Source organism: Mustela nigripes, chromosome 9 (assembly GCF_022355385.1).
Source record: "Mustela nigripes isolate SB6536 chromosome 9, MUSNIG.SB6536, whole genome shotgun sequence".
NCBI classification, from domain to species: domain Eukaryota; kingdom Metazoa; phylum Chordata; class Mammalia; order Carnivora; family Mustelidae; genus Mustela; species Mustela nigripes.
The window spans coordinates 19,554,962-19,579,464 of NC_081565.1; the positions used below are offsets into that span (position 1 = coordinate 19,554,962).

The 24,503-nt window shown below is 42.4% G+C and overlaps 1 protein-coding gene across 12 annotated transcripts in view; it reads right to left on the reverse strand.

Annotated features, from left to right (window-relative positions):
• Positions 1-24,475, reverse strand: part of ZNF618 (zinc finger protein 618) — a 183,286-nt gene extending 158,811 nt beyond the window's left edge. For 11 of the 12 annotated variants that reach the window (XM_059410989.1, XM_059410988.1, XM_059410986.1 and 8 more), the window contains exon 1: positions 24,344-24,463. In XM_059410989.1, coding sequence (XP_059266972.1) covers positions 24,344-24,376 — 33 coding nt within the window. In that variant the 5' untranslated portion in view covers positions 24,377-24,463. Of the gene's footprint in view, positions 1-24,343 lie in introns of all 12 variants that reach the window. The other variant, XM_059410993.1, reaches the window with a different exon arrangement.
• Between the last annotated feature and the right edge of the window lie 28 nt (positions 24,476-24,503).

The window sequence follows — 24,503 nt, forward strand, 5'->3', positions numbered from 1 at the left end:
CTGGCAGGCAGGTATCTATTTCTGTTAACTACCCCAGCAATAAAATATATAAAGTAAACTAAAATGAATCAATGGTAAAACCAAAAGAAACATTATATTATTGAAAGACATTAACAGATTCTCAAATTCTTGAAATAATAAATCAAAAAAACAGTATTATTAGGGCTCTATTGGGAACCTAAAAAATGCGATTAATGTCAATGACATACAGAACTGAGAAATACACATATAGGTAGCAACAATAAACCCCAAAGGGGAAATTGCTTATGCTGCAAGCAAATGAAACATTTACACCAACTATTATTTTAAAAAAGGAAACCAAAACTTTCTAAGAATCACCAAGAGCAAAACTATTATTGGCAACATTCTCTCACAATAAACTAAAAATAAAGACTAATTTTTAAAAAGGGAAACACAAAAATTTAAATTATATTTTTAAATAAATTTTATAGACTAAAGACAACATCCAAACAAAAACTATGGAATATTTAGGAGAGAAAAGAGTTACAACAATTTGCAGTAGGCTTATATGGGATGTGACCAAAAATGTACTCAGAGGAAAATTCATTGATTGAACACTTTTACAACTAAACAGAGAAAAATAAAGAGCTAAGGATTCAAATTAAAAAAAAAAAAATCTAAAGAAGGCAGAAAGCTCGATTTAACAAACATAATAACAATGTGGAAATGTTTTAAATAGTTAGAATTAACAAATACCTTCAAAGTATTAGGAAATGAATATAAAAATAATAAATAGGCCTGGATATTTGTATTCAACCAAAAAATAAAGAAAAATTCAACCAAAAAATAAAGAAAATCAGACGAGAAAAATACAACCAGAAGACATGTTTTTAAGTTATTTTCTATTTCTAAATAGGGTTCTATATTCTAAATAGGGTTCAAATGCTTGATCCGTTTCTAAGAAAATATAAGTGACCAGAACTATTTTCGACAAGAGCAAAAGCCAAAATAAAACTGAAGAAAGGATTATGTGGAAAATCATCATCCCCCAAAACATAACAAGATAGAGAGTTTTAAAGGCAAGTCCTTTTAAACTTTCAAAAGATAGATAATTCCCAAGCAATATAAATCATTCCTGGCAGGGACTACAAATAAACATCTGGCACGCATGCTTCAACTCTCATTTCCTACACTCTTACAAAACACTAAATTGTTTACACATGACAGGACCTCAGAATCCTTCTCAACACAGCAATCTCAGCAGCTACTACCAACAGGTACACAGTTTACAATGTATTTATCCACCTTGTTCCAGATCACTGAAAATGATGGAAAGCCTCCCAATTTATAACCCATTGTACTAGCATAATCCCCACTTTAAAAATGACAAAAACAGCACTCTAAAAATAAAACCACAGGACAATCCTACTAAGGAATATAGACACAGAACACTGCAAAATGGATCTGAGGTGTATTAAAATAATGAAACACCATGAACAAAATGGGTTCCTTCCAGGATGGTTTAATATTAAAAAATCTATTAATACAACTTATCACATCAACAGATCAAAGTAAGAAAACCATATGGCCATCTGGGTACATAATGAAAAGGTATTTGTTTAAAATTCCTCATCCTTTTCACTTCCTCTTATTATTAAATAGTTTTACAGTGGGGGAGGGGATGATTCACACTCCTCTGCAGAAGAATTCAAACACAAAAGAGTGAAAATCACTCCTAAATCATACCACTCACTTCCATCTTGAAAAATAAAAACAAACACTGAGCAACTCAGAAAATGCTTAATGATAAAGAATATGTATCAGAAACCAAAATAAAACTTCATACTTAATCAGAAAATGCTAGAATCCTTCCCACTAAAAGAAGAAATAATATAATACAAGAATACCTATTACCCCTATTATTCAAACTGCCCAGAAGGCCTAGTCGACATGTAAGAGAAGAACAAAAGGACAATGGCTATAAAAGAAGAAAGGAAATGAGTATTATCTCCATATGTTATCCATCTTTCTAAAAACCCAGAACACTGGAATTAAGAAGACAGTAACACACAACATAAAAACCAGTAGCTTTCCTATATACTTTAATTAACTAGGCAAAATACACAATAAGGGAAATTATCCCACCTACAGTCAAAAATATCAAATATCAAATGCTCAGGAATGCATTTTAAAACAAGCATCCAGAACTTGGGGTGCCTGGGTGGCTCAGTGGGTTAAGCCTCTGCATTTGGCTCAGTTCATGATCTCACAGTCCTGGGATCAAGCCCCGCATGGTGCTCTCTGCTCAGTGGGGAGCCTGCTTCCTCCTCTCTCTGCCTGCTGCTCTGCCTACTTGTGATCTCTGTCAAATAAATAAATAAAATCTTAAAAAACAAAATAAAATAAAATAAAACAAGCGTCCAGAACTTATCTGGAATACTTTACTGTGGGTCACACATGGGAACATGGGAATGAAGAAACAGACCACCTCACTGGGCAGAAAAACATAATACGGTGAGACTGTCCTTCCTACTCAATTCAATGCATACATTTAATGCAATTGCCATCACAACACCATTTTCACCTTTAAAAATGATTCTGGTGTTCATCTGGTAGAATGTGTGTGAGACTAATGAAAGTTTTGAAAAAAGATTAATGGGGAGAGATGTTTACCAAATATTATAATATTTAAAAAGCGAAATTAAGCAAAACAGGATGGTCCTGGAACGGAAGTTAACACAGAGCTGCATCTGTTGAGTCTTTCTGGGCTATAATCTGTTAAAATCTTTCTGCCTGTAAAGGATTATGTCAGGTCCACCTTCATTCAGTTACCAGAGCTTTAAGATATCTTAATATATGCACTGAGGAAAATATGGACTCAGATGCACTCATCTCTTCATTGCAGGACTAGACAGCCAACTTCTCAATTCTTTATAAACCTTCAAACCACCCAGCCACCCACGAAGCCATCAAGCTCAGGAGTAGCAAATCCGAGTGCAGTCACAACCACCCTGTCTTCCCAGTGGCAGACATCACTAATCAATCTCAGCACCTTGCCCACAATGGCCTATCCATGGAATCAATAAAGGCCATAGCTGGACTTCATAAGGAAATCCCTCCATCATCTCTCAAGTCCAATCCCTTCATTTTATGGGTGAATGAGTTTTTATCCTGTCAATTATTCATGACAATTCTGCAAGGCAGAGCAGAAATAGTTCATTATCTCATATTCTCGACAACAGTATTTCCAAGAGGGAAAAACATCACCCCAAACTCAGCCCAAGTCTGGTTAGGGGCAGAACCTTCAACACGAGGCCTCCTGCACCCAGCCCTACCGTCCTTCCACCTTCTGTGGCCTATACCCCAAACAGACTCATTTTAAAGACATAGGACTAGTGAGCCTAAAGTTTCCATGTTCTGTTCAAGAGGGGGGGAAAAAAAAGCATTCGGATGGAACTGGCCAGTTTACCCTTACATAGGACTTACTATGTGTTAAGCACTGTGCTAGGGCTTTTACTATGAACCCCACTCAGTATCACTATGGCCATTCTGATGCAGAGAGGGGCTGAGTAATTTGCCCGGAGTCAACGTGGCCTGAAAGAGGCAGATGTGGGTTTTGCAACCAGGAAGTCTGGCTACAAAGGGGACATCCTTAGCCACTTGGCTGTACTGCTTCTCAGAGCAGCAATCTAATAATGACTGTTTTTCCTAGGGGCGTCATGCAACACAGTACTCAGAAACAATGCCCCCACCATGCCCCCACCCCTGCCGGGCCTCGAACTGGGCTTTGGTAAAACTACACTGTAAGGAACATCTTCATATATAAAATATCTTTATATTTTAAAATCCTCTCCTATGGCTCAACTCCCAAAGAGAGATTGCTTGTACTAAGATTTGGGAATTTCTATTGATTTGAAAAATACAATAAACTCTTTAAAAAGTGTTGTGGATTTTTGAACTCATTTTGTTATTAAACACGAAAGAGGTTCGTGTTCCATGAAGAAAACTTAGTATATGCAAAAGAGAATAGAAAAAAAACGTAATCCTGTGTTTCTCTAAGATCATCTCCACTAACGGTTTTCTTCCCTGGGACTCCTTGGAACCCCTGAGACATCTAGTTGCTTATGGGAAGCCCACCTCCAAGTTCAGTTCCCCCATCCAGGAGCTCCCCAGGGACCTGCTTTGTGCCCTCACACCTTAAATGGGAAGTTAGAGAGATCAAAGTTCATCCCGAGGATGGGGGAGCCAGGGAGGCAGGCAGGACATTTCCAATCAGTGCCTGACCTGCTGGCAGGAGGGGTAAAGGGTCTCTAAGGTTCCACATGCTGAGGACACCTGGGAGATCCTGGCAGGAGAAACTGGAAGACCCAATGCTGGGTCTTGAAATCAATTTAATGAGTCACAGCCAGCATTTTTTTTTTTTTAAATAAAAGAGAGAATAAAAAAAAGTATCAGAATACACTGCAAGTGGTTAAGCGTAAATATCATTGCCTGCTTTTGCTTTACTGAGATTGAGTCCACGTGTGTAAGACGGTGACATAAAATGTATTTCTTCCAGTGGGTTAGTCATGAAAGTATGATTTGCCACTGCCCAGCAGGGCACAGGCCCTCCACAGGTCAGTCCTGTCTGGATACCAGGAGGCAAGGCGGCCACATCTGCAAAAGCACTTTGTGAAAACACTATTCTGACCTGAGGCCAGATTACCAAAGACTCGCTTTCTTCCTCTAACTTCCCCTACCTGCTATCTTTCCCTTCTAAACCCCCCACGTCCCGCACCTCCTCAGCGACGCGAGTTCTGTCTGATTAACTGAACATTCTGGTGGGCCCACATAAAGGATAACCACATTCGGGCAGAATTTTATGACTCACCAGCTCTTTGAAAGAATTAGATGTATAGTAATAAATACTCAATGCTAAAAAAAAATCACTGAAGTTCATCTTTCTTTGATGATTCATACTATTTCATTGGCCCAGAATTCTCTGCTCCCTCCCCTTCCTCCCACAGACCCATCTTTTGACCCTCAAATCCTATCAGTCCTTCAAAACCACACTCAAATACCACTTCCTCCAGAAGTTGCCCCAGATCCTCTTTACCAGGATTCATCTTTCCCTCCACTAAACCTCAGCAACCAGTCTTAGAACAATGGAAAATTTCTACAGCACCTTATATACGGCTGTGAACAGAATCCATATTGATTTATCACCTCGGCACCTATCAAGGATCGTCACCCATAATTAGGACAAATATTTAATGGCTAAATAAATTCAAAAGGTGTTTAAGATCTTGAAAAAGGAAGGATCATCATCCCAAAATGGTTTATCAGCATAAATGCAGAAAAACAAGTTATTAGAGAATTCTGGCTAGTAAAATGAGGTTAAAAATAATTTACCGAAAAATTAATGCTTGTTTAAGTAAATAATTAGCTTACTGAAATAATTAATGAAATTAACAGCTCATCTTGAGAAGGTATGCAATTATAAAAAGTCTTTTCTTTTGGGGCGCCTGGGAGGCTCAGTGGGTTAAGCCTTTGCCTTCAGCTCAGGTCATGTTCCCAGGGTCCTGGGATGGAGCCCCACATCGGCCTCTCTGCTCAGCAGGGAGCCTGCTTCCTCCTCTCTCTCTCTCTGCCTGCCTCTCCATCTACTTGCGATCTCTATCTGTCAAATAAATAAATAAAATTTTTTTTAAAAAAGTCTTTTCTTTTATGCATACATATTCTAGGTCTCCTCATTGAACATGAACCCCTCTCAAAATAAAGTCAGTGAAACACTTTTTTAAAGAATTTACTGGGGGCACCTGGGTGACTCAGTGGGGTTAAGCCTCTGCCTTCGGCTCAGGTCATGATCTCAGGGTCCTGGAGTCAAGCCCCACATTGTGCTTGCTGTTCTGCAGGGCGCCTGCTTCCCCCTCTCTCTGCCTGCCTCTCTGCCTACTTGTAATCTCTCTCTCACTCTGTCAAATTAAGTAAATAAAATATTTTTTTAAAAAAAGAATTTACTGTATTTCTTTTTCAAAACAACAGAAGTTCTAAGGCCTGATACCAACAATTGGTCCAAAATGGGGAGGATATACGGATATGTGTCAAACTAATTTCTACCCTTGATCTGGTAATCTCTCTTCAGGAATATATCCAAAGGAGACGGCTTATCAGGAGTACCTTATTTATGAAATTGTTCATTACAGTGGAACTTTAAAAGAAAAAATTAGAACCAGCCTAAATGTGCAAAAACAGAGTATGGGTTCAATAAACCCTGTTCATTCTTTTCTGTGAATATCATGCAGCCTTTAAAAATGGCAATTAGGAAGACAAAGTAAAGATGGGGGAAGGGAAAGGCAGGAGGCAAAATTAATACATTATGATTCAAAAAATAAAAATATGCTCATAAAATAAATTGAAGGAAATACACCAAAATTTTAATATGACTATACGAGGGCTGGGATTTATTTAACAAAGTCTTTTCATTTCCTTATTTTCTGATTTCTTTATAATATCATTAGGTTCCTTTAATTATTTAAAAATTAGCTGATTAAAACAAATATTAGCATGTATCTAACTGCAACCAGGGAATAATCCGTTTAGAGATATCTGTTTTGAATAAGCCATGACGACTGCCTCCCACGCACTTTAGCATGTATGAGCACCCTCTGTTCCAGAGCATATATGGTCCCCAAGGAGAGAGATCCGGGCATCTGTGAGAACCAGCGTGTTGTTAAAGAACTCCGAAGACTCAGAAGTCGGACTCAGGCTCCAATCTCAAAGGAACAAGATCACCAATTAGCTACCACCTACAGCAAGTTATTTGACCTCACTGAACTTCGGTTTCTGTATCTACAGTGGCACTGAGGCCAGTCTGACTAAGAAAGAGAGTGCCCCGTGGAAAAAGCCCAACAGAAAGCAGTCCCTTTCTGTGAGTTTCATGTATGTAACACATATGGCACTGTACATGCTAATTACAGGTTACTTCTTAAGATACCATTCTCATGTTCAAGTTTAATCTAGAGGTGACTAAACTGAAACAGTATCATACCTGTACACCCAGGGAACAAAGAGTCCAGAAAGAGACCCAAGTACATGTATATTTAATGTAAGGTAAAGACGGCATTTCAAATCCAAGAGGAAAAGATAAGATTATTCAGTTACTGGTTTAGAGCAAGTAGTTAGCTCTTTGCGGGGGGAAAAAAAAACAGAGCCTGATCTCTGTACTTCTCCTCTAAAGCAAATATATTCCAGACAGATAAACAATGTAAGTGCAAGAAAACAATCTGTATAAAATAACAGAAGAAATAAGGATGTTTCTTAAAATCTTTTTTTGTTTCCAGGTATTGAATCTTATAAACAATTACAAGCACTCGCGTACCTCTCACATGGTATACAGACACTCCTCCATGTATGTTCCTAGAAAACAAACTGTTGATCTACGAGATGACATAAATGTTCAACCTTGTTTTTTCCCCACCTTGGCTATTTTTAAGTGTTCAGTTCAGGAGTGCTAAGCAACTTCACCCGAGGTGTGCGACAGATCTCTAGAACTTTTTCATCTTGCAAAACTGAAACTCTATACCCACTGAACGACAACTCCCCATTTCCCCCTTCCCCTGGCAACCACCATTCTACTTTCTGTTTCTATGAGTTCTGACTACTTTCGATGTCTCATGTGAGTGGAATCATACAGTACTGGTCTTCTCGTGATTGGCTGACTTAGCACAGTGTCTTCAAGATTTATCCATATTTTATCATGTGACAGGATTTCCTTTTTTAAGGCTGAATAATATTCCATTTTATATACACACCACATTTTGTTTATCCATTCATCCACCAATGAAAATACAGGTTACTTCCACCTCTTGACTATTGTAAATAACACTGCAATGAACACGGGTGTATAATTATCTCTTTGAGATCCTGCTTTGAATTCTTTTGGATAGATACCCGAAGCAGGATTGCCAGATCGTATGATAATTCTATTTTTAATTTTCTGAGAAACCACCATACTGTTTTCCATAGCAGCTGCAACCATAGTACCCAGGGTTCCAAATTTTCCACACCAACACTACTTTCTGGGTTTTTTTTTCTTTTTATAGTGAGTATCCTAATGGGTGTGATGTGATAGCTCATTGCAGTGTTAAACTGCATTTCTCAAATGATCAGTGATGTTGAGTATATTTCCATATGCTTGTTGGCCATATGTATATGTTCCCTGGGAAAACGTTCAAGTCCTCTGCCCATTTTTTAAAAATCAGGTTATTTGGTTTTTTGTTGTTGAATTTTAGAGGATTCTTTATATATTCCAAAAACTAACCATTTATCAGATGATTCGCAAATATTTTCTTCCACTCTGTAGACTGCCTTCTTGCTATAAATTCTTAATGTGTGACACCAAAAAAAAAAAAAAAAAAAAAAAAAAAAAACCCACATAGAATCCAAAACACAAAAATGAAAGTATTTTAAAATTTAATGCTTTAGGAGCACCTGGGTGGCTGAGTCGGTTGAGTGTCTACCTTAGGCTCAGGTCATGATCCCAGGGTCCTGGGATGGAGCCCCACATCAGGCTCTCTGTTCAGCAAAGAGCCTGCTGCTCCCCCTGCTTGTACAGGCCCGTGCATGCGTGCTCTCTCTCTCTCTGCCAAATTAATTTTTTTTTAAAGTAAACATTTTATTCAACCACTTCTAAACAGCACTTTAAAAAAAAAATGTCTAGGATAAGAAATAGTTGGAATCTGAATAGCAAAGAGTCAGTATCTCTAAAATCCAAAGAGTTCTCAAAAAAAAAAAAAAAAAAAAAGGAAGAGATAAACACCCCAAGAGAAAAACAGGCAAAACGCTTGAACAGGCAATTCACAAAAGAAGAAATGAAAGTGGCTAATACAAGTATACCAGGCAATGTTCACCCTCATTGGTTTGCCCATCACGACCTCAATGATCAAGAACAGTGGCAATACAAGGTGATGGCCACAATGTGTAAGATAAGCACTTCCAATCTCTTAGCAGCAAGGTCAACTGCTATCACCAGCAGGATATGAATATGCTAGGATTCAGAAATCGGCCTTTTAGAGAGACTGATGATAAAGAGATCACCACACAAGCAAGAAACCCCCACGTGTAAAAAATATTAGAAATAACCAAAATCCAATAGGGCACTGAGTTCAGGGACATATATACAGTAGAAATACAATGTAGTCAATAAAATAATAATGGGATCTCTATTTACTGATGCAGAAAGAGATCCAGGAGTTTAAAAAGAAAAAAGAAAGCAGACGCGCAACAGCATGTAGAATATAATCCCATTTGAATAAAACTGTAATCATATATATTTAAATATGCAGAGAGATGACTTAAATAATGTTCATCAAATGTGAACAGTGGTTGTCTCTGGGTGGTAGGATTTGGGGTGATTTTTTGAAGAACATCGTTATTTTTTTCTTCTGTGCTGCTTTAACGTTCTTATAATGAATGTATTATTTTTATAATCGGGGTGCGGGGGACCTGTTTTCACTTGGAAGGAAAATGAAAGTGAGATTTGGCTCTTTGACAGCAATCTCACACTTAAAAATCAGAATGGAGACAATGTGGGACAGTGCAAACTGCTAGTTCGAATCCCGCCTCGGACACTAATTACCTGAATGACCCCGGGCAAGTTATTTAGCTTTGCTGTGCCCTGGTTTCCTCACCTATAAAACAGACATGATGAAAACTCTATGTCATGGAGTTATTTGGGGGATAAAAAACTAACATTGAAGAAGTTCTCAATAATTATTAGCTTCATTCTCCTCTCTGAGCTCATCACTGAAAGCACCCTAGTTCTATCTGGCCCATATTAGGTACTCAAAACGTGTCCAGTGAGTTGAATGGGGCAGATGGATGGATGAACAGGTAATCGTAAGAACAACACACATCTGAGGGCACAAAGATTATATGGGTGAACGGGGCGGGGGGGTAGAAAAGGTTGGGGAAGTAAATAGCTAGAGAGATGGACTGATGCGTAGATAGACGGTATGGCAGCTTGATGACCATATCAAGATGCGTCCCCTCCTGGGGCACCTGGTGGCTCAGTGGGTTAAGCCTCTGCCTTCAGCTCAGATCATGATCCCAAGGCCCTGGGATCGAGCCCCACGTCAGGCTCTCTGCTCAGCAGGAAGCCTGCTTCTCCCTCTCTCTCTGCCTGCCTTTCTGACTACTTGTGATCTCTCTCTATCAAATAAATAAATAAAATCTTAAAAAAAAAAAAAAATGCGTCCCCTCGTACATGTTGAAAGCGATGTTGCCACAACTCCACAGAGAGGCGGGGCTTATGTCTCTCCTCTTGAAATGGGGCATATCTCTGTAATGGGCTCAACCTGTAGATTGAGGTCAAAGTTATGTTACATGACTTCTGACACTAAATCATAAAAAGAGACACTGGATCTGCTTGGCTCTATCTCTCCTGGGACATGTGCCTTGGGAGACTCAAGTAACCATACAGAAGTCAGGTCTTGTATGAAGCCTCCATCCTGGAAGACCCCATGAGACAGATGGATGGATGGGTGGATCCCCAAAGAACTCCAAGTGTTCAAGTCTTTCAAACCCTGGCACCAGACAGGAGAGTGAAGACTTTAAGATGACCGTGGCCACTGAATGACCATGATCACAGAGACCCTACATCAGGCTAACCAACTGAGCTACTACCAAATTCCTGACCCACAGAAACCATGACAGACAATAAGCAGTAGTGTATTAAAGCCACTAAGTTTGGCGGTAAGTTATCTAATAAAGATGGTAAGAGGAGTCTAAGGCTGAATGCCTGACCTCTCTATGGGGAGCCCTGGAAATCAGCAACATCTTGTGCTCAATTTCAGGTCTGGTACACTTTGTCTGTTCCAACAGCCTCCTGCTTACCCTCCTATTCCGCTACTTAGACTTCCAAAAGCCAGCCCTCTGAGCTCTGATTTGGATTAACTGCCCTCCTGCCCCTGAACAAACTAACAGAACACGCTTTCAAAGCAACCAGTCCAAGCCCTCACTGCCTAAGAAGGGAAACTGAGGCTCAAAGAGAGAAAGAAATTACCCCAGACTCTGGCTGAGTTAGAAGCAGGGCTCGGACTACAGACTGTGGCTCCTACCCTGAAGCCCCGAGTTATTTCTCCTCCAACAGCCTGTGGGCTCGACGTAACCCCGAGTTTGAGTCCTGCCTCCACTGCTTACTGCCAGTGACGGGAGTCCCATCAGGGCAGCCAGCATCACCGCAGGCCCTGGCTAGGACGTGCCAGGGCTCTTGGCTCCAAGCATACCTTACATCTGTCTGGGCATAAATTTGCATTCTGAATCCAGGAGGCCCCAGTTCCAAGTATGTCAAATGTAATTAATTACAGCAAACCTTCTGCAACTGTTTTCAAACGCAGTATTAAAGGCTCTGTGCGCATGAAACACACAAGCCACTGGCCCACGGAGGAGCACAGCGAGCTTGGGAATGCGGGCCTGGGAGGCCCAGATCTGGGCCCCACGGAATGGGGAGGGCAAGTTCCCAGAGACACCGGGGTCCCGTTCAGCCCCACAGCAAAGGGGAGGACATCCGAGGGAGCTGGATTCAAATCCTAGCCGATCACCAATGCCACAACTTGGACAAATAACTTCACCTTCCTTAACTATAAGGGTGAATGGTAAGACTCTGCAGCTCAAAGTGCTATCGTGAGCCTTGTCTCTGGCAGTCATCTGAATTTGAGGCCAACCACCCTTACCAGCTGTGTACCCTTTCACCTCTGATTCTCAAGTCCCTCATATTATAAATAAATAACCTTACTCTCCAGGGCTATTGTATTAACTGAGATAATAGATGTTAAATGATGAGTCCAGCTCCTGGCATCTAAGAACCACTTAGCAAATGCACAATGATTACTGTACTTCAAGGCAGAAAAATTCTATTTAGCAAAAATCAAGTGAGATAAGTAAGAATGCTCAACTTCAGCCTTTCAACAGAAACAGATCCTGAGCAAAACAAGTTTGTAAGGTTGAATTCCCAACATGAGGCTCAAACTCCTTTCAGAACACTAAGAACAAGAGAACTAGGCTACAAAGTTTGAGAGACCTGTGTTCAAGTCTAGCTTTGTCGTTCACTGCCCTCTCTGCCCACCCCCACGCTAGACCCCGGAGATCCAACTGGGTCTAGCTGAGATCACCCAGACCAGGCTGGAGATCAGGGGAGCTAGATGACCTTCCCCACTCTGCCAGCTCTGTCCTCTAGAGCAGTGTGCCTTCTGGGTCTTCCAGGAGCTTTACTTTCCGAATCTGTACATGGAGCAGACATGACTTAGGAAGACAATGGCCTGTGGCCACTCAGGACCCTAAATAAACAGCCCCTAATGTGACCCGGGTTTCTATGCCCAAACCAGCCCTGAACTGCACTCTGATTCATAAACCCCAGATAAACCCCAAAGACTAAATAGACTGGAATTTTTTGGCAAGTGGAGAGATTGCCAGGGGTAATCTTTTAGATTTGTTTTTGCTTGTCTTGTTAGATGTACTTTCTTCCAAAGTGTTTAATTAATGTTTAGAGGAGTGGGTAAACAAAGTGGACAACAGTTTTTCTTCCTAAATTACCAACCTCTTTCTCTCTCTCTCTCTTTCTCCTAAGTTCTGTCCATTTAACCACCTACTTGTACTGATTGATGCCTACACCACTGTATCAGCCTTCTTCTCAATCCCAAACTCTGAATCTGGCATTCTTCACCAGGGACCTGATGAAGCAAGATGCTATGAGAAAGCCACTCTCCCTCTCTGGGGGGAGCACATTTTTAGAATAGCATTGTCCAGGAGAAATGTAATACAAGCCACAAAAGTAATTCCAAACTTTCGAGTAACCACGTTATTAAAAAAAAAAAAAAAAAAAAGTGAAATTTATTTTAATAATTATTTTAACCCAATATATAAAAGGCTATTATTTTAACTTACAATCCATTTTTTTTAATTTCTTTTTTTTTTCCAGGTTTTATTTATTTATTTGACAGAGATCACAAGTAGGCAGAAAGGCCGGCAGAGAGAGAGGAGGAAGAAGGCTCCCTGCGGAGCAGAGAGCTCGATGTGGATGGAGCTCCATCCCAGGACCCTGAGATCATGACCTGAGCCAAAGGCAAAGGCTTAACCCACTGAGCCACCCAGATGCCCCTAACTTATAATCAATATTTTAAAAATTATTACTGAAGTCTTTTACAATCTTTTCTTTCTCTAACGACGCCTTCAAAGTCCGGTGTGGATTTTACATTTCTCAGCGAGCCCCATGTCAACAGCTCAACAGCCAAAGGTGGCAGTGGTTACCAATACACACTGGAACACACAGGCACAATCTCTCTACAAACCTTTTAGCTCTAAACTGCCCAGATCCAAAAAGATGACTAGCCTCACTACAAATTCCCCTTCTAGCAGGTAGCCCCGCCACCCAAAGTTACCCTTCCCTGGGGCCTACTTCCAGGCCAGTTTCAGTTTTCTTTCAGTTCAGTTTCACTTTCTGCTTTTCCAGCATACATTCTAAAAAACACCCACATAAACAAGCTTAAATTTTTAATTATTTTTCCCAGCTGATGAAAAAAAAAAAAAAAAGCTTCAGCATCCAAAAAATGTATCTATTCTCTCTGGGTAATCTTAGTGCCCAGCTAGGTCCACTGAGTTCCCAAATGTCTGAACCCAAAATAAAGCAAAACGCCAACTCTCTGCAAAATTTCACCTGATAAAAATTCCCATCCTTAATTCACTACAAAAACACTGGGGCTGGTGGGAATTTGGCAGAGTGATAGAATCGCTAGCCCCTGGGGCATGCTGTCTTGGACAATAACATACCCAGGGAACTAGCCAGAACAACTCCGACTTTGAATGTTACCAGCAAACTGCCAGCCAAGGGCTTGCCCAGAGCCACTCCCCCACCTCCTCCACTTTGCAGGACTCATTTCCACCCACAGGGGTTTGGTCCCCCACCCCTGGATCCTGAGCCTCCCCCAGAGCAAGGGCTCACCCCTGGGAATCGAAGATTCCATCCCTGATACAGAGCTCCCTTCACTAGAAAGCGGTTTTTTCCCCCGTCTTCTATACTGACTGGGGCGCCAAGCATCACCTGACTCCATTTATTCTCTTTAGCGTATATATGAAGCCTCCTTCTGCTGTGTCAGCCAAAATATTTATATCACTTTCCTGTGAACTCAATACTGTCTTCACCTCAGCCTCCCTCCTTCCCTTTTTAAGGAAAGAAAGGAGTTGTCGCCAACATGTTTCTCTAGTTCTTTGCTGTTTATGAAGCACTTCTGAGTCCATTAACTCACGTGATGCCTGCAGGAAACCATGAGGGATATACAAGTGGACTGTACTCCCACTTAGCGGATAAACAAACAGAGGCTCATTGCCCAGTGGCTCCTGGGGCTGGGCAGGTCCCGTATGTGACTGAAATGTGGGAACTGTCTGGAACAGGAAAGGGCATACCCTGTCCAATGCCTACAGATCCCAAACTTTTTAAACCATGGGCTGGCAGGTAAAATGAAACAAGCTTAGGGACCAACTCACCTCATGGAATCTGTGATTCCAAGTTTATATAATCTCCCAACAAGGCAGTTACAATTAGTGAACTAATGCTAGTTAGAAAACTCCATGTGTAAAAAAGTTAACACCTATGTAGGGCTGTCGATCTAAAAAGCATTTTCAGGGGTGCCCCTGGGTGGCTCAGTGGGTTAAGCCTCTGCCTTCGGCTCAGGTCATTATCTCAGGGTCCTGGGATCGTGCCCCACATTGGGCTCTCTGACTGGCGGGTAGCCTGTTTCCCTCTCTCTCTCTGCCTGCCTCTCTGCCTACTTATGATGTCCCACTGTCAAATAAATAAATAAAATCTTTTTCAAAAAATAAATAAAGGGGCTCCTTGGTGGCTCAGTGGGTCGAGCCACTGCCTTCGGCTCGGGTCATGATCTTGGGGTCCTGGGATAGAGCCCCGCATCAGGCTCTCTGCTCAGCAGGGAGCCTGCTTCCTCCTCTCTCTCTCTCTGCCTGCCTCTATGCCTACTTGTGATCTCTGTCAAATAAATAAATAAAATCTTTTAAAATAAATAAATAAATAAATTTTTAAGCATTTTAAAAATAAATAAATGAATAAATAGGGGCACCCGGATGGCTCAGTTGATTAAGCGTCTGCCTTCGGGTTAGGTCAGGGTGCCAGGCTCCTGGAACTGAGTCCTGCATCAGGCTCCCTGCACTGGCGGGGGATGGGGGGGAGGGTCTGCTTCTCACTCTGCCTCTCACCCAGCTCTCATGCTCTCTCTCTCAAATAAATAAAGTCCTTTTTAAAAAATAAATGAATAAATAAGCATTTTCAAATACCTCCCCTCATTTGATTCTTGTGGAGGATGATTTCTGTCCCATTTCCCAGATGCAGAAATCAGGACTCTCAGGGGCTGAAAAATTCGTCTGTAATCTTCAAAGCGTACAAACAGCCAATGTGCTGCAAACCCAGGTTATGGCCCAGGAACCCGAGTGCCCACCTTGCCCCTCTACCATGCTATTCTCTACTACACGAGTGAGTGAGGGACACTGCCCAACAGAGTGGCCCAGCCACCAGCATCTCCCCCTCTGAAATCTGATCACTCCGGGATCAGGCAAAGAAACAGGTCACCTAGCCCTGCTTTGATGACAACCCCAAGGGTATCTAATTATAACAGGGAAGCAAGGGAGGAGTCAGAATCCTCTCACTATTTCTCAAGACCAAATTAACTTTAATTTCTTTTGACACAGCGCATGTGCAAATAATAGGAAAAGCACTGGATGACGAGTTAGGAGATCTGAGGCTTGAAGTTTACCTCTACCTGGTCACTGAGGTTTGGGGCAAGGAACTCCATCTCCTGTCCTGGGGCAGGGGGACACACTAGATCAGGAATGACAAACTGGCTTCATGTCCCATGCTAAACTCAACTGACTGGTTGCACCATACTAAGAAGGACTCTGAGGGCACCGGCCAGACTCAATGGAAAAGTGCCAAGATCGATTAGCAATGTCTGACACAGGCTTGTAAATGGGAGGCAGCGGTATGTATACATTACTTACTTACCATCCCTGGTATAGGGATGATGTATAAAAAAACGCGATGCAAGTGAAAAGCACTTTGCCCTTTACAAAACTTTCTTCTCACTATCCCTCACAACTTTTTACAAGAACCCAGTGCTGAGGGTATCATCCATTCCCACCCTCCTCATCATCCCCACTTTACTCGTAAGGAAATCCAAGGGCAGGGAAATGAAGAACTCTGATAAAGACCACAAAATGATTAAGCAGCAGAGCCGAGAGGGAAGCCAAGCCTTATCCCATCAACTTCAACTGGTTCATTCTACCCTTGGAAATGTCAAACTGGTATTCCACCATCCGTAGGACACTAAACCTCCCTCCCACCGACTTCTTACACCTTCTAGAGAAGGGGCACAGTCAAGTTATGAAACCCACCCAAAGACATGGAAGGAAAGGGGTACTAATTTAAAGTTCCAGATGCTTGTTCCCAAAGACAAGTCCTGCCTTCACTGCACAAGTGGAGAAGCCACACCGAGAGCTAAGTGAGGTAAACACGAGCAGGACTTGGAAGTCCCTCACATCACAGTCCACCCCACCAGGAACAGGACACTCTACCTCAATTCCAAGATGCCTTCAAATGCTAAACATACCATGGGTTTTATAACATCCTTTGGTGGAGAAGAAAAGAAGAGGGAATGTACTAACAGGAAACTTCTATTGTAAAACACACCCCAACTTCAGAAATAGGAGTATGTGAGGAACATGACCATCGAGGAAATAATACGGTCTCCCTCAGACTGGGATCCTGTGCTCACTGGCTGGGCTGGGCCGGAAGTATTAAAAGGGACAGTGTTTTATAAAACTTACAGAAAAAAAATTAAGCAAAAAACCCAGAATGTTCTCAATTTTCTCCCATAGATTTTCCTCGAATCTCTGGCTTCTGCACACCATAATCCAACCAAAGATGGTGTCTGACTGAACATCGAATCACACACAGATAAGGTGTGGCGGGTTCTCTGCAGAGAGCCCCCTGATGCCCCTGTTCCAGGACCCATGACCAAGACAACCAGTTCCCAGAGCAAACACAGGGGCCTACCCAGCCCCTTGTACCTCAAGGTTTTCCCCCATTTCCACCTCTTTAGAAACGCTGAGACCATTCACCATTCCTGCCGATCAGCCATCTGGATAATGACCCTACCAGGCCCTTCATCCAATTTAAAGAAATCGTTTATACAAGAGGAGTGAAGAGGGTAGGCAACTCTTCTAAAACTCCCCAAGATGTGTACAGTCAAAGCATGTTACCGCCATCCAAGGAGTTCCCTCTGATTGATTACACCAGCTCTAAAAAAAAAAAAAAGTGCTTAGGGCTCCCTCATAAAACAGTGCTTTTGACCGAATGGCCAAACCCAAATTGGTCACCTACTCTTCACTAGACTCAAATCTGACTGAACTGAGCTATTTCCAAAAATCAAATTAAGTCATCAAATATTTATCGAGCTGCCGCTCTGTGCCAGACCCTAGAATGTATAACCCATGCTCTCTACCCTCAAGGAACTCACAATTCAGCTGGAGAGAGAGAACGGCAATCAAGCTACTCTCATCTGTGGGCCCACAGTGTTTGGGAAGTACTTCGGGGTGGGCATGGATGAAGTCTACGGGGGGGGGGGGGGGGGGGGGGGGGCACAGAAGGGGGCCGGGGGGGGGGCGGGGGGGGGGGGGGGGGGAGTGTCCGGGGAGGAATAAAGGGAAGGGCCCTAGAGACAGGAGGCCCAGAGGGAACAGAACCTCAAAGGCACACAGTTCACCCGGGATGAAGATTTATCCCTTTTAAAGACTGTGCCACAGGCTTTGAAACAAATCCAGGAATATTCAGAGGACCTAGAGCATCCCTGGAATGAAAGCATTAAGCACACTTTGACAAGAAGGATGCGTAGGTCAAGGAGATGTCTCATCCTCGTCTGTTTCAGATCAACAAATAAAAAAGTGGACAGTTTCTATTGTTACCTAACTCCATCCTATTGAAGATAAGCTCCCAGGTTTCCAGAACTACCAAAACTGTGGTCCCTGCGACTCGATCTCCCCCAACAGAGACCAATAGGACACTGGGTCAAGAGGTAGCCAACAGGCCTCAATCGCCTTCTAAGAACCACCTTCCAAGGACTGGCTGGGCCTTTCCCCAGGTGCTGCTTTGTTTAATTGTAAATCAACCCATCAAGGTTGGAATTATTTACCTCCCTTTTTCCAGATAAAGAAGCTGTGGCTCCAAAACCAGGAGTGTCCTTCCAAAGTAACGCCAATGTTAACCATGCCATGGGGTTGGATTCCAAACTCTGATCTGTCTGACCTCAAATTCCGCTTTCCATTACACCAATTGGGCGGAGGTCAGAAATAGTCTACACCTCTGACCTAAGGCCCTGAGGCCTATTGGGGCAGGGGATTCTAAGGGGATCCCATGTTCAGTTCAGACATGGATCCCACTGACAGACCATCTTTCCCTCAATGTCCTCCCTCCTCTCAGATCCCAGCCCTGGCCCCTCCCACCTGCTGTCTTCTGGCATTATCAACGTTCTTCAGGCCATACTTTATTTAAAACCCACCTCCTGCACCTGCACTTCTCAACCTCAAGGGCACGCACGCTGAGACACATCCTCCTGGGGTTTCTGGCCATCATTTGTCATGTTTAACTAAAGCATCTGGCCTGATCCTGGCAGAAGACTGAAAGAAGGGTGTGGACCACTTCAGCCAGAAGACGCTGAACAATGGAACTCTTCACCACTACAGGCTGAACCACCACAGAGCATCTAGGGCTCAGGAAGGAAGTCCCACCAACAAAACCAAGAACTTTGAAAGATGTGTCACTTAACCTACCGAGGCCACCCGTAACAACAACTAGACGGAACGCTGGTCTCTCCCTGTGCTGTCCAAGACGGAAGCCACGAGCCACATGTGGCTACCAAGCACATGAAATGTGGCTAGTCAGAAAAGACTTAATAGCTCCCAAAGAAAAAAATATAAAATATCACGTTAGCAATTCTTTGTAAGGATGAGACACTGCAAGAATGGTATGTTGTGGATATATTGTGTTAAATAAATTATATTATTAAAATTAATTCCAGGGCGCCTGGGTAGCTCAGTGGGTTAAAGCCTCTGCCTTCCACTCAGGTCATGATCTCAGGGTCCTGGGATCGAGTCCCACATCAGGATCTCTGTTCAGCAGGGAGCCTGCTTCCTCCTTTCTCTCTGCCTGCCTCTCTGCCTACTTGTGATCTTTCTCTGTCAAGTAACTAAATAAAATCTTAAAAAAAAAAAATTTTTTTTTAATTAATTCCACCTGTTTCTTCTTACCTTCTTCAGGTGTCACCAGAAAGCTTAACATTATGTGTGTGGCTCACATCTGTGACTCAAATTCTATTTCTACCGGGCACTGCCACTCTGAGACATGGAACAGATGAGGAGACAAAGAGAAACTCGGGAGTTTTCTGGAAGCGCATACACCAAAATACAGACACTCGCAGAGTCCGACTCAAATTTAAATACAGCTCAAACACAAAGGCTGGAACTCCTGAAAAACTCCTACGGCAATGTGAAGTAAAGTGAGGAAGACAAAGTTAAGTGCGGCTGCTCGCTCTCCCACCGAGACAGGCATTCCAGGCTTCTTAGAAAATCTCCTTTCTGGCGGCCTTCACCTCCACACCTGTCTTGCCAGGGTTCTCCAAGGCCAACAAGCTGGGGTTCGTGCCCAACTACCATGCAGCTGAGACTTCTTCCCAGGGGGCCCGAAAGGCAGGCTCAGCCGGGGGGAAAAACCTTGTAGCGCAGGACACCTACTCCACAGGGTTCACGTCAAAATCAACTGGGATAATAAGTGAGAAAAGAAGAGACAAAGTGGGAAAGTGCAGGGTATTTGCAGCACATCAAGGTGGGTCATCAGTCCAGTATCTTGCCAACTCCTTATAGCATGGTTCACGGTAGGTATGTCATGCACATGGACTGGCAAATGGAAATAAAGCGCAAGTTTCATGAGACGACACTTACCTTTCAGAAGTGCTATGCCTCCGCTATTTTCGTGTCCTCCTATGTTCTAGTCCATGCTTTTTTCTTTTTCTACGCTGACCACGAGCCACTAAATTGATTTTACAGTGGTCACAATTTGCAACCTAGCCCTGGGTATGGCGAATAAGAAGTGTAGTCCTTGCTCTGTGATACACATTGCCCACCACCGCCCCCCATCTCGCCCCCAGAATCCGAGCTTCCAGATGTGACCTCAGAATCCTTCTCAACACAATGTCTACGTAGCTACAGCCAATCACTTGAAGTCAGAATCAGAGATGAAACCTATTTATTAATATCCTGACCCAAAGCTCTCAAAAACTGAGGCTCGAAAGAGTGATTTGCCCAAGGTCATACAGCAAGACCTTGGGTAAACTAGGACTCCTGTGGACCCACAAAGCTACTTCACTTAAATCACCAGGGAGGAGACACAACTGACCCCAAACCTAACAAGAGCATGGAAAAAATTTAAATTTTCACCACAACCACGAAGAGTCAGCTTATACATCTAGTAAAACATGGCAGGGGAAGTTCTTATCAACCCACCAAGGAGAAGACAGGAGGATTCTGAGGTCAGAGGTAGCAGCATGCCAAGAGCTGAGTCAAAGGTTGGGTTAGGGGGGAACTGTATGCAACAATGGAGGAGTTTTTCAGACTCTGTTTCTCAAATTAAACAAACCATTGGCTGTTTATTTTCTAGAACCAGGGAGAGGTCAGCCTTATGCTGACCAGCCATCTTTGTTGCCTTTCTTCTGCAAAGCAAGAACCCTTGTTCAAGTTCACCTCTGTGCAGGGCTGAAAGCATAAGCAAACCCTTTTACCTAGCTTGGTCCAAAGTCAAGCTATAAAGCAGGCCCTTGAAATTTCAAACCTTATTAGAAAAAAAAAAAAAAAAAAAAACCCTCCTTAGGCAGAAAAGCAAAACATTAAGTAATAAGAGTCTCTACTGTGAAACAGTATAAATGATCTTTCACCAAAATAACTCAGCCCATCATCAAATTACCACCCCTCAAGTCCAATTTGCCAGATTTTTTGCCCAATATTATAAGAGAGTTTGGTGAACAGACATAGGCTAATAAAAATGAGCTCATATATCCATTTCTGGTCACACTTCCATCTAAAATAGGAGGTGAGAGAGGCCAAGGCCTAGGTCGGATCTCAGTCCTGGGAGACGCCAATAGAAACAAAAGAGAACTGACCCCGCCCCCAACAGTACCATCATGCACCTCTATTTCCTTTACAACAAACATGATCAGAATAACCAATTTTTTTTTTAATGAAAGGAAAAAAACAAGTCTACAAAACAGAAATGATTTTCAATTCCTCGCAAGGGGTTCCCTTGAAACCACAGACAACACAACAAAATTTCAGCAGAATGGAATTGAAGGAATCTGAGTTGTGTGTCAGGAGACCCAGGACACACAAAGGGACGTGCTGCAATATTTTTAATTCCTTGCACCAGAAATAACCTGTTATCTACAACCCTGACTTTTTCTCGCATGCCCAGTAGGGGTGCCCACCTCCCCTTCCCCAACCCAGGGGAGAGCTCCCCTCCATCACCTGCTAACTCAGACCTGTCTCATGAGGCCTCCCAAGCCCTTGGAAATTACGAATTCTTTGACCGTCCTAGGCATTGGCCTAAATAATTCAACAGAAAAAAAATTTTTTTTAATTATGTTACTTTAAAAAAAAAAAAAAACGAAAAAAAAAAAAAAAACACCTCATTCCAAATATGTCAGAATGTGGCCAGTCAGCCCTGAAGGATTTCGTTACTAAAAAAATAAAATCTCCCAAATGCAATGGTGATGATGGGAAATGTTGAACCTCTGCCATGGTCAAATATATTTCACAGAATTCGCATCCCCTCAGAAATCTGAATCCCCACAAAACAAGGGTGGGAATCCATGAACTGGGGCCACCATTTTTCCCAAGACCAGCTGGTAGCTAGCGAAAGGGACAGAGGGTTTCCCATCCTAGCCCTGTGTGACCTACCATTAACCCCCACACAAGGTCCCACCAAGATCCCACCCTCTCAATACTAACAGTACTCACCCCCTCCTCTGAACAGAAAAATTAAAACTTTTTGGGGGGGTGGGTGTTTCAAAATCTCCATCAAGTTCAACCATAAACTAATTCATCACAAATAACCCTTCAGCTCTGGGTGGGTTATCTTATTTTCCTCTGTCAAATTTCAATTCAGTCAATATTTGTCCTCTAAAAATAAATTTTTTTTGTTTTCACCTTCATTTGATTTCATTTTAATCCCAAGAAACTACGTCAAATACTGTCTGCATTTGTGCTTTCATGTTCCAAAGGCAAGTACCTTTGGGTTTGGCTTTGTGTCTATTTTAATTTTTTTCCTTTAAAAAAATTAAATTTTGATGCTACAATCAGCCGAATTGGTGTTTTACCCCATTTTTTCAGCAAACTTAAGTGTTCTACTAGAGAAGATGGATAAGAATCAGAATTTTCATCTCCTCTCTGTCCTCCCTTTTTTATCTTTCCTTCTTAAGTCAGTAAAATTTGTGTTTTTTCAAGATCACAGACCCCCCCAAAATGATCAAAGCGAATGGATTTTCTTTTCCCCTATGAAAGTAATCAAATTTGTGAAAAATACCAAATGCTAATGAACTACCAACCCCACATCACAATCAAAGAGGCCTAAAACCAATCTGGATTTTTTTAAAAATAATAAATTTTTCAAATTGGAAGAGTAAGCAAGCACAGAAAAGGGAAAATTCTCTCCTACCAAGGATTCTTCAACCCTTGTCTTTATCAACTGATTCAGTTGCATGTCATAAAAAATGAGCTTCTGTGAATCCACTGTTAGTTTTTTCATAATAATGTTAATTATGCATATCTTATTTTAATGGCGGTCTCTCCTACAAATCTGTGGGCTACTCAATTTGTATAATGTAATGAATTTACATTTTTTTCATTGAATATTGCTCAAAAAAGGTTCCTGACATTTTATGGATAAAACAACAACAAAAAAAGAAATGCCTAGACCTTTCAGGAAACAAAATCAGAAAACAGTCTTAATTATCTCATCAAAACAAAAAAACAAAAAAAAACAAAAAAAAACAACACAAAACCCAACAAATGCAGGGGAAAAACACAGAATTTCACTCTAACTTTTTCAGTTTCTGTTTTTCTTTAGAACCTTGGGATTTAAATGCAGTAAAATGTATGTGCAAAATTAGAAGAAAAAAAAACTACAATTTTTGGGTGTGTCCAAAGCCAACATTTTAGGATCTAATTTCTCTTTTAAATCCTTCCCTCTTGAAAACAGAAAAACTTTAAATATTGCCAAATGGTTAAATTAGTCTTTTCTGCACGCTGGGCTAAACAAGTTCCAAATTACAATGAAGTACAATTTCTAATTGCTTCATAAAGCCAATTCTCCAGTTTTCTCTAAACTCACAATTTCCCTTCTTTCCTCATTCCAATTAGTTTTTTTTGTCAAACTAAAATGAGTTAGGAAGCCAAACTGACTTCAGTTTTAGGAGGCTTTCTGCTTTTTCCCCCTCAAAAACTGAATTCATTCAAATTCCAGCTTAATTTTCATTTACATATTATCTGGATTTGGCTTCAGAAATAAAAATTGTCTCCATGCTCCCAGAAAGACCAAAGTGAAAATTTTCACCCCAAAAAAGAAAAAAAAAGAATCCTTTCCCCCTCCACTGCCTTACAGTGCAAACTTTTGAAAAAATAAGAAATAAAAAATATTTCTTTTCAATTTTAATTTCTTTTTTCATTTACAAAATAGTATCCTCTAGGTGGCGTCGTTTTAATGGGAAAAAACTACCGTTTGAAGAAAAATTAGAAAAAAAAATTGAGAAAGGGAAATATGGCCTAAAAAAAAAAAAGATTGTTGCAAAGATGGGGGGGCCAGAGGGGAAAGATCCCCCGGGGGGTCATCAAGAACCCCGAGCGCAGAGGGGGTCAGGGGGAAATTGCAAAGTGGGGGGGGGGGGGGGGAGAGCTGGAAGGGGTTGCATTTTTGCAAAATGTGAATTGTCCAAACTGAAATGGCTGCTCTGTTCTCTCGCCGCTTTGTTTTCTGGGCTCCGGTCCGAGCCCGGGGCTAGAGGGGGCGCTGGGTGGGGGCCCGAAGAGACCCCCGCGTCACCCGCAGCCTCCTCACGCCCCGCGGCGCCCGGGGGGGGGCTCCCCAGACCCCGACCCCCCGGTTTGCGCCCACAAAAAGCCCGCAAACGTGCCCAGGCACTTTGCATTTTGCAAATCTTGCAATGAAGTGGCGCAGCGCCCCGGGCCCCAGCCCCCCGGGGTCCCCGGCGCGGTGCATGCCCCCGGCCCCCCGTCGTACCTGCGGAGCCGCCGCGCCGCCCGGCTGGTTCATGGGTCCGTGCGGGAGGAGGCGGCCCCGGCGCGTCCTGCTCCTCCCGGGCCGGGCTGCTGGTGCGCGCACAATGCCGCTGCCGCCGCCGCCGCCGCTGCCGCCGCCGCCGCCGCCGCCGCTCCCTCCC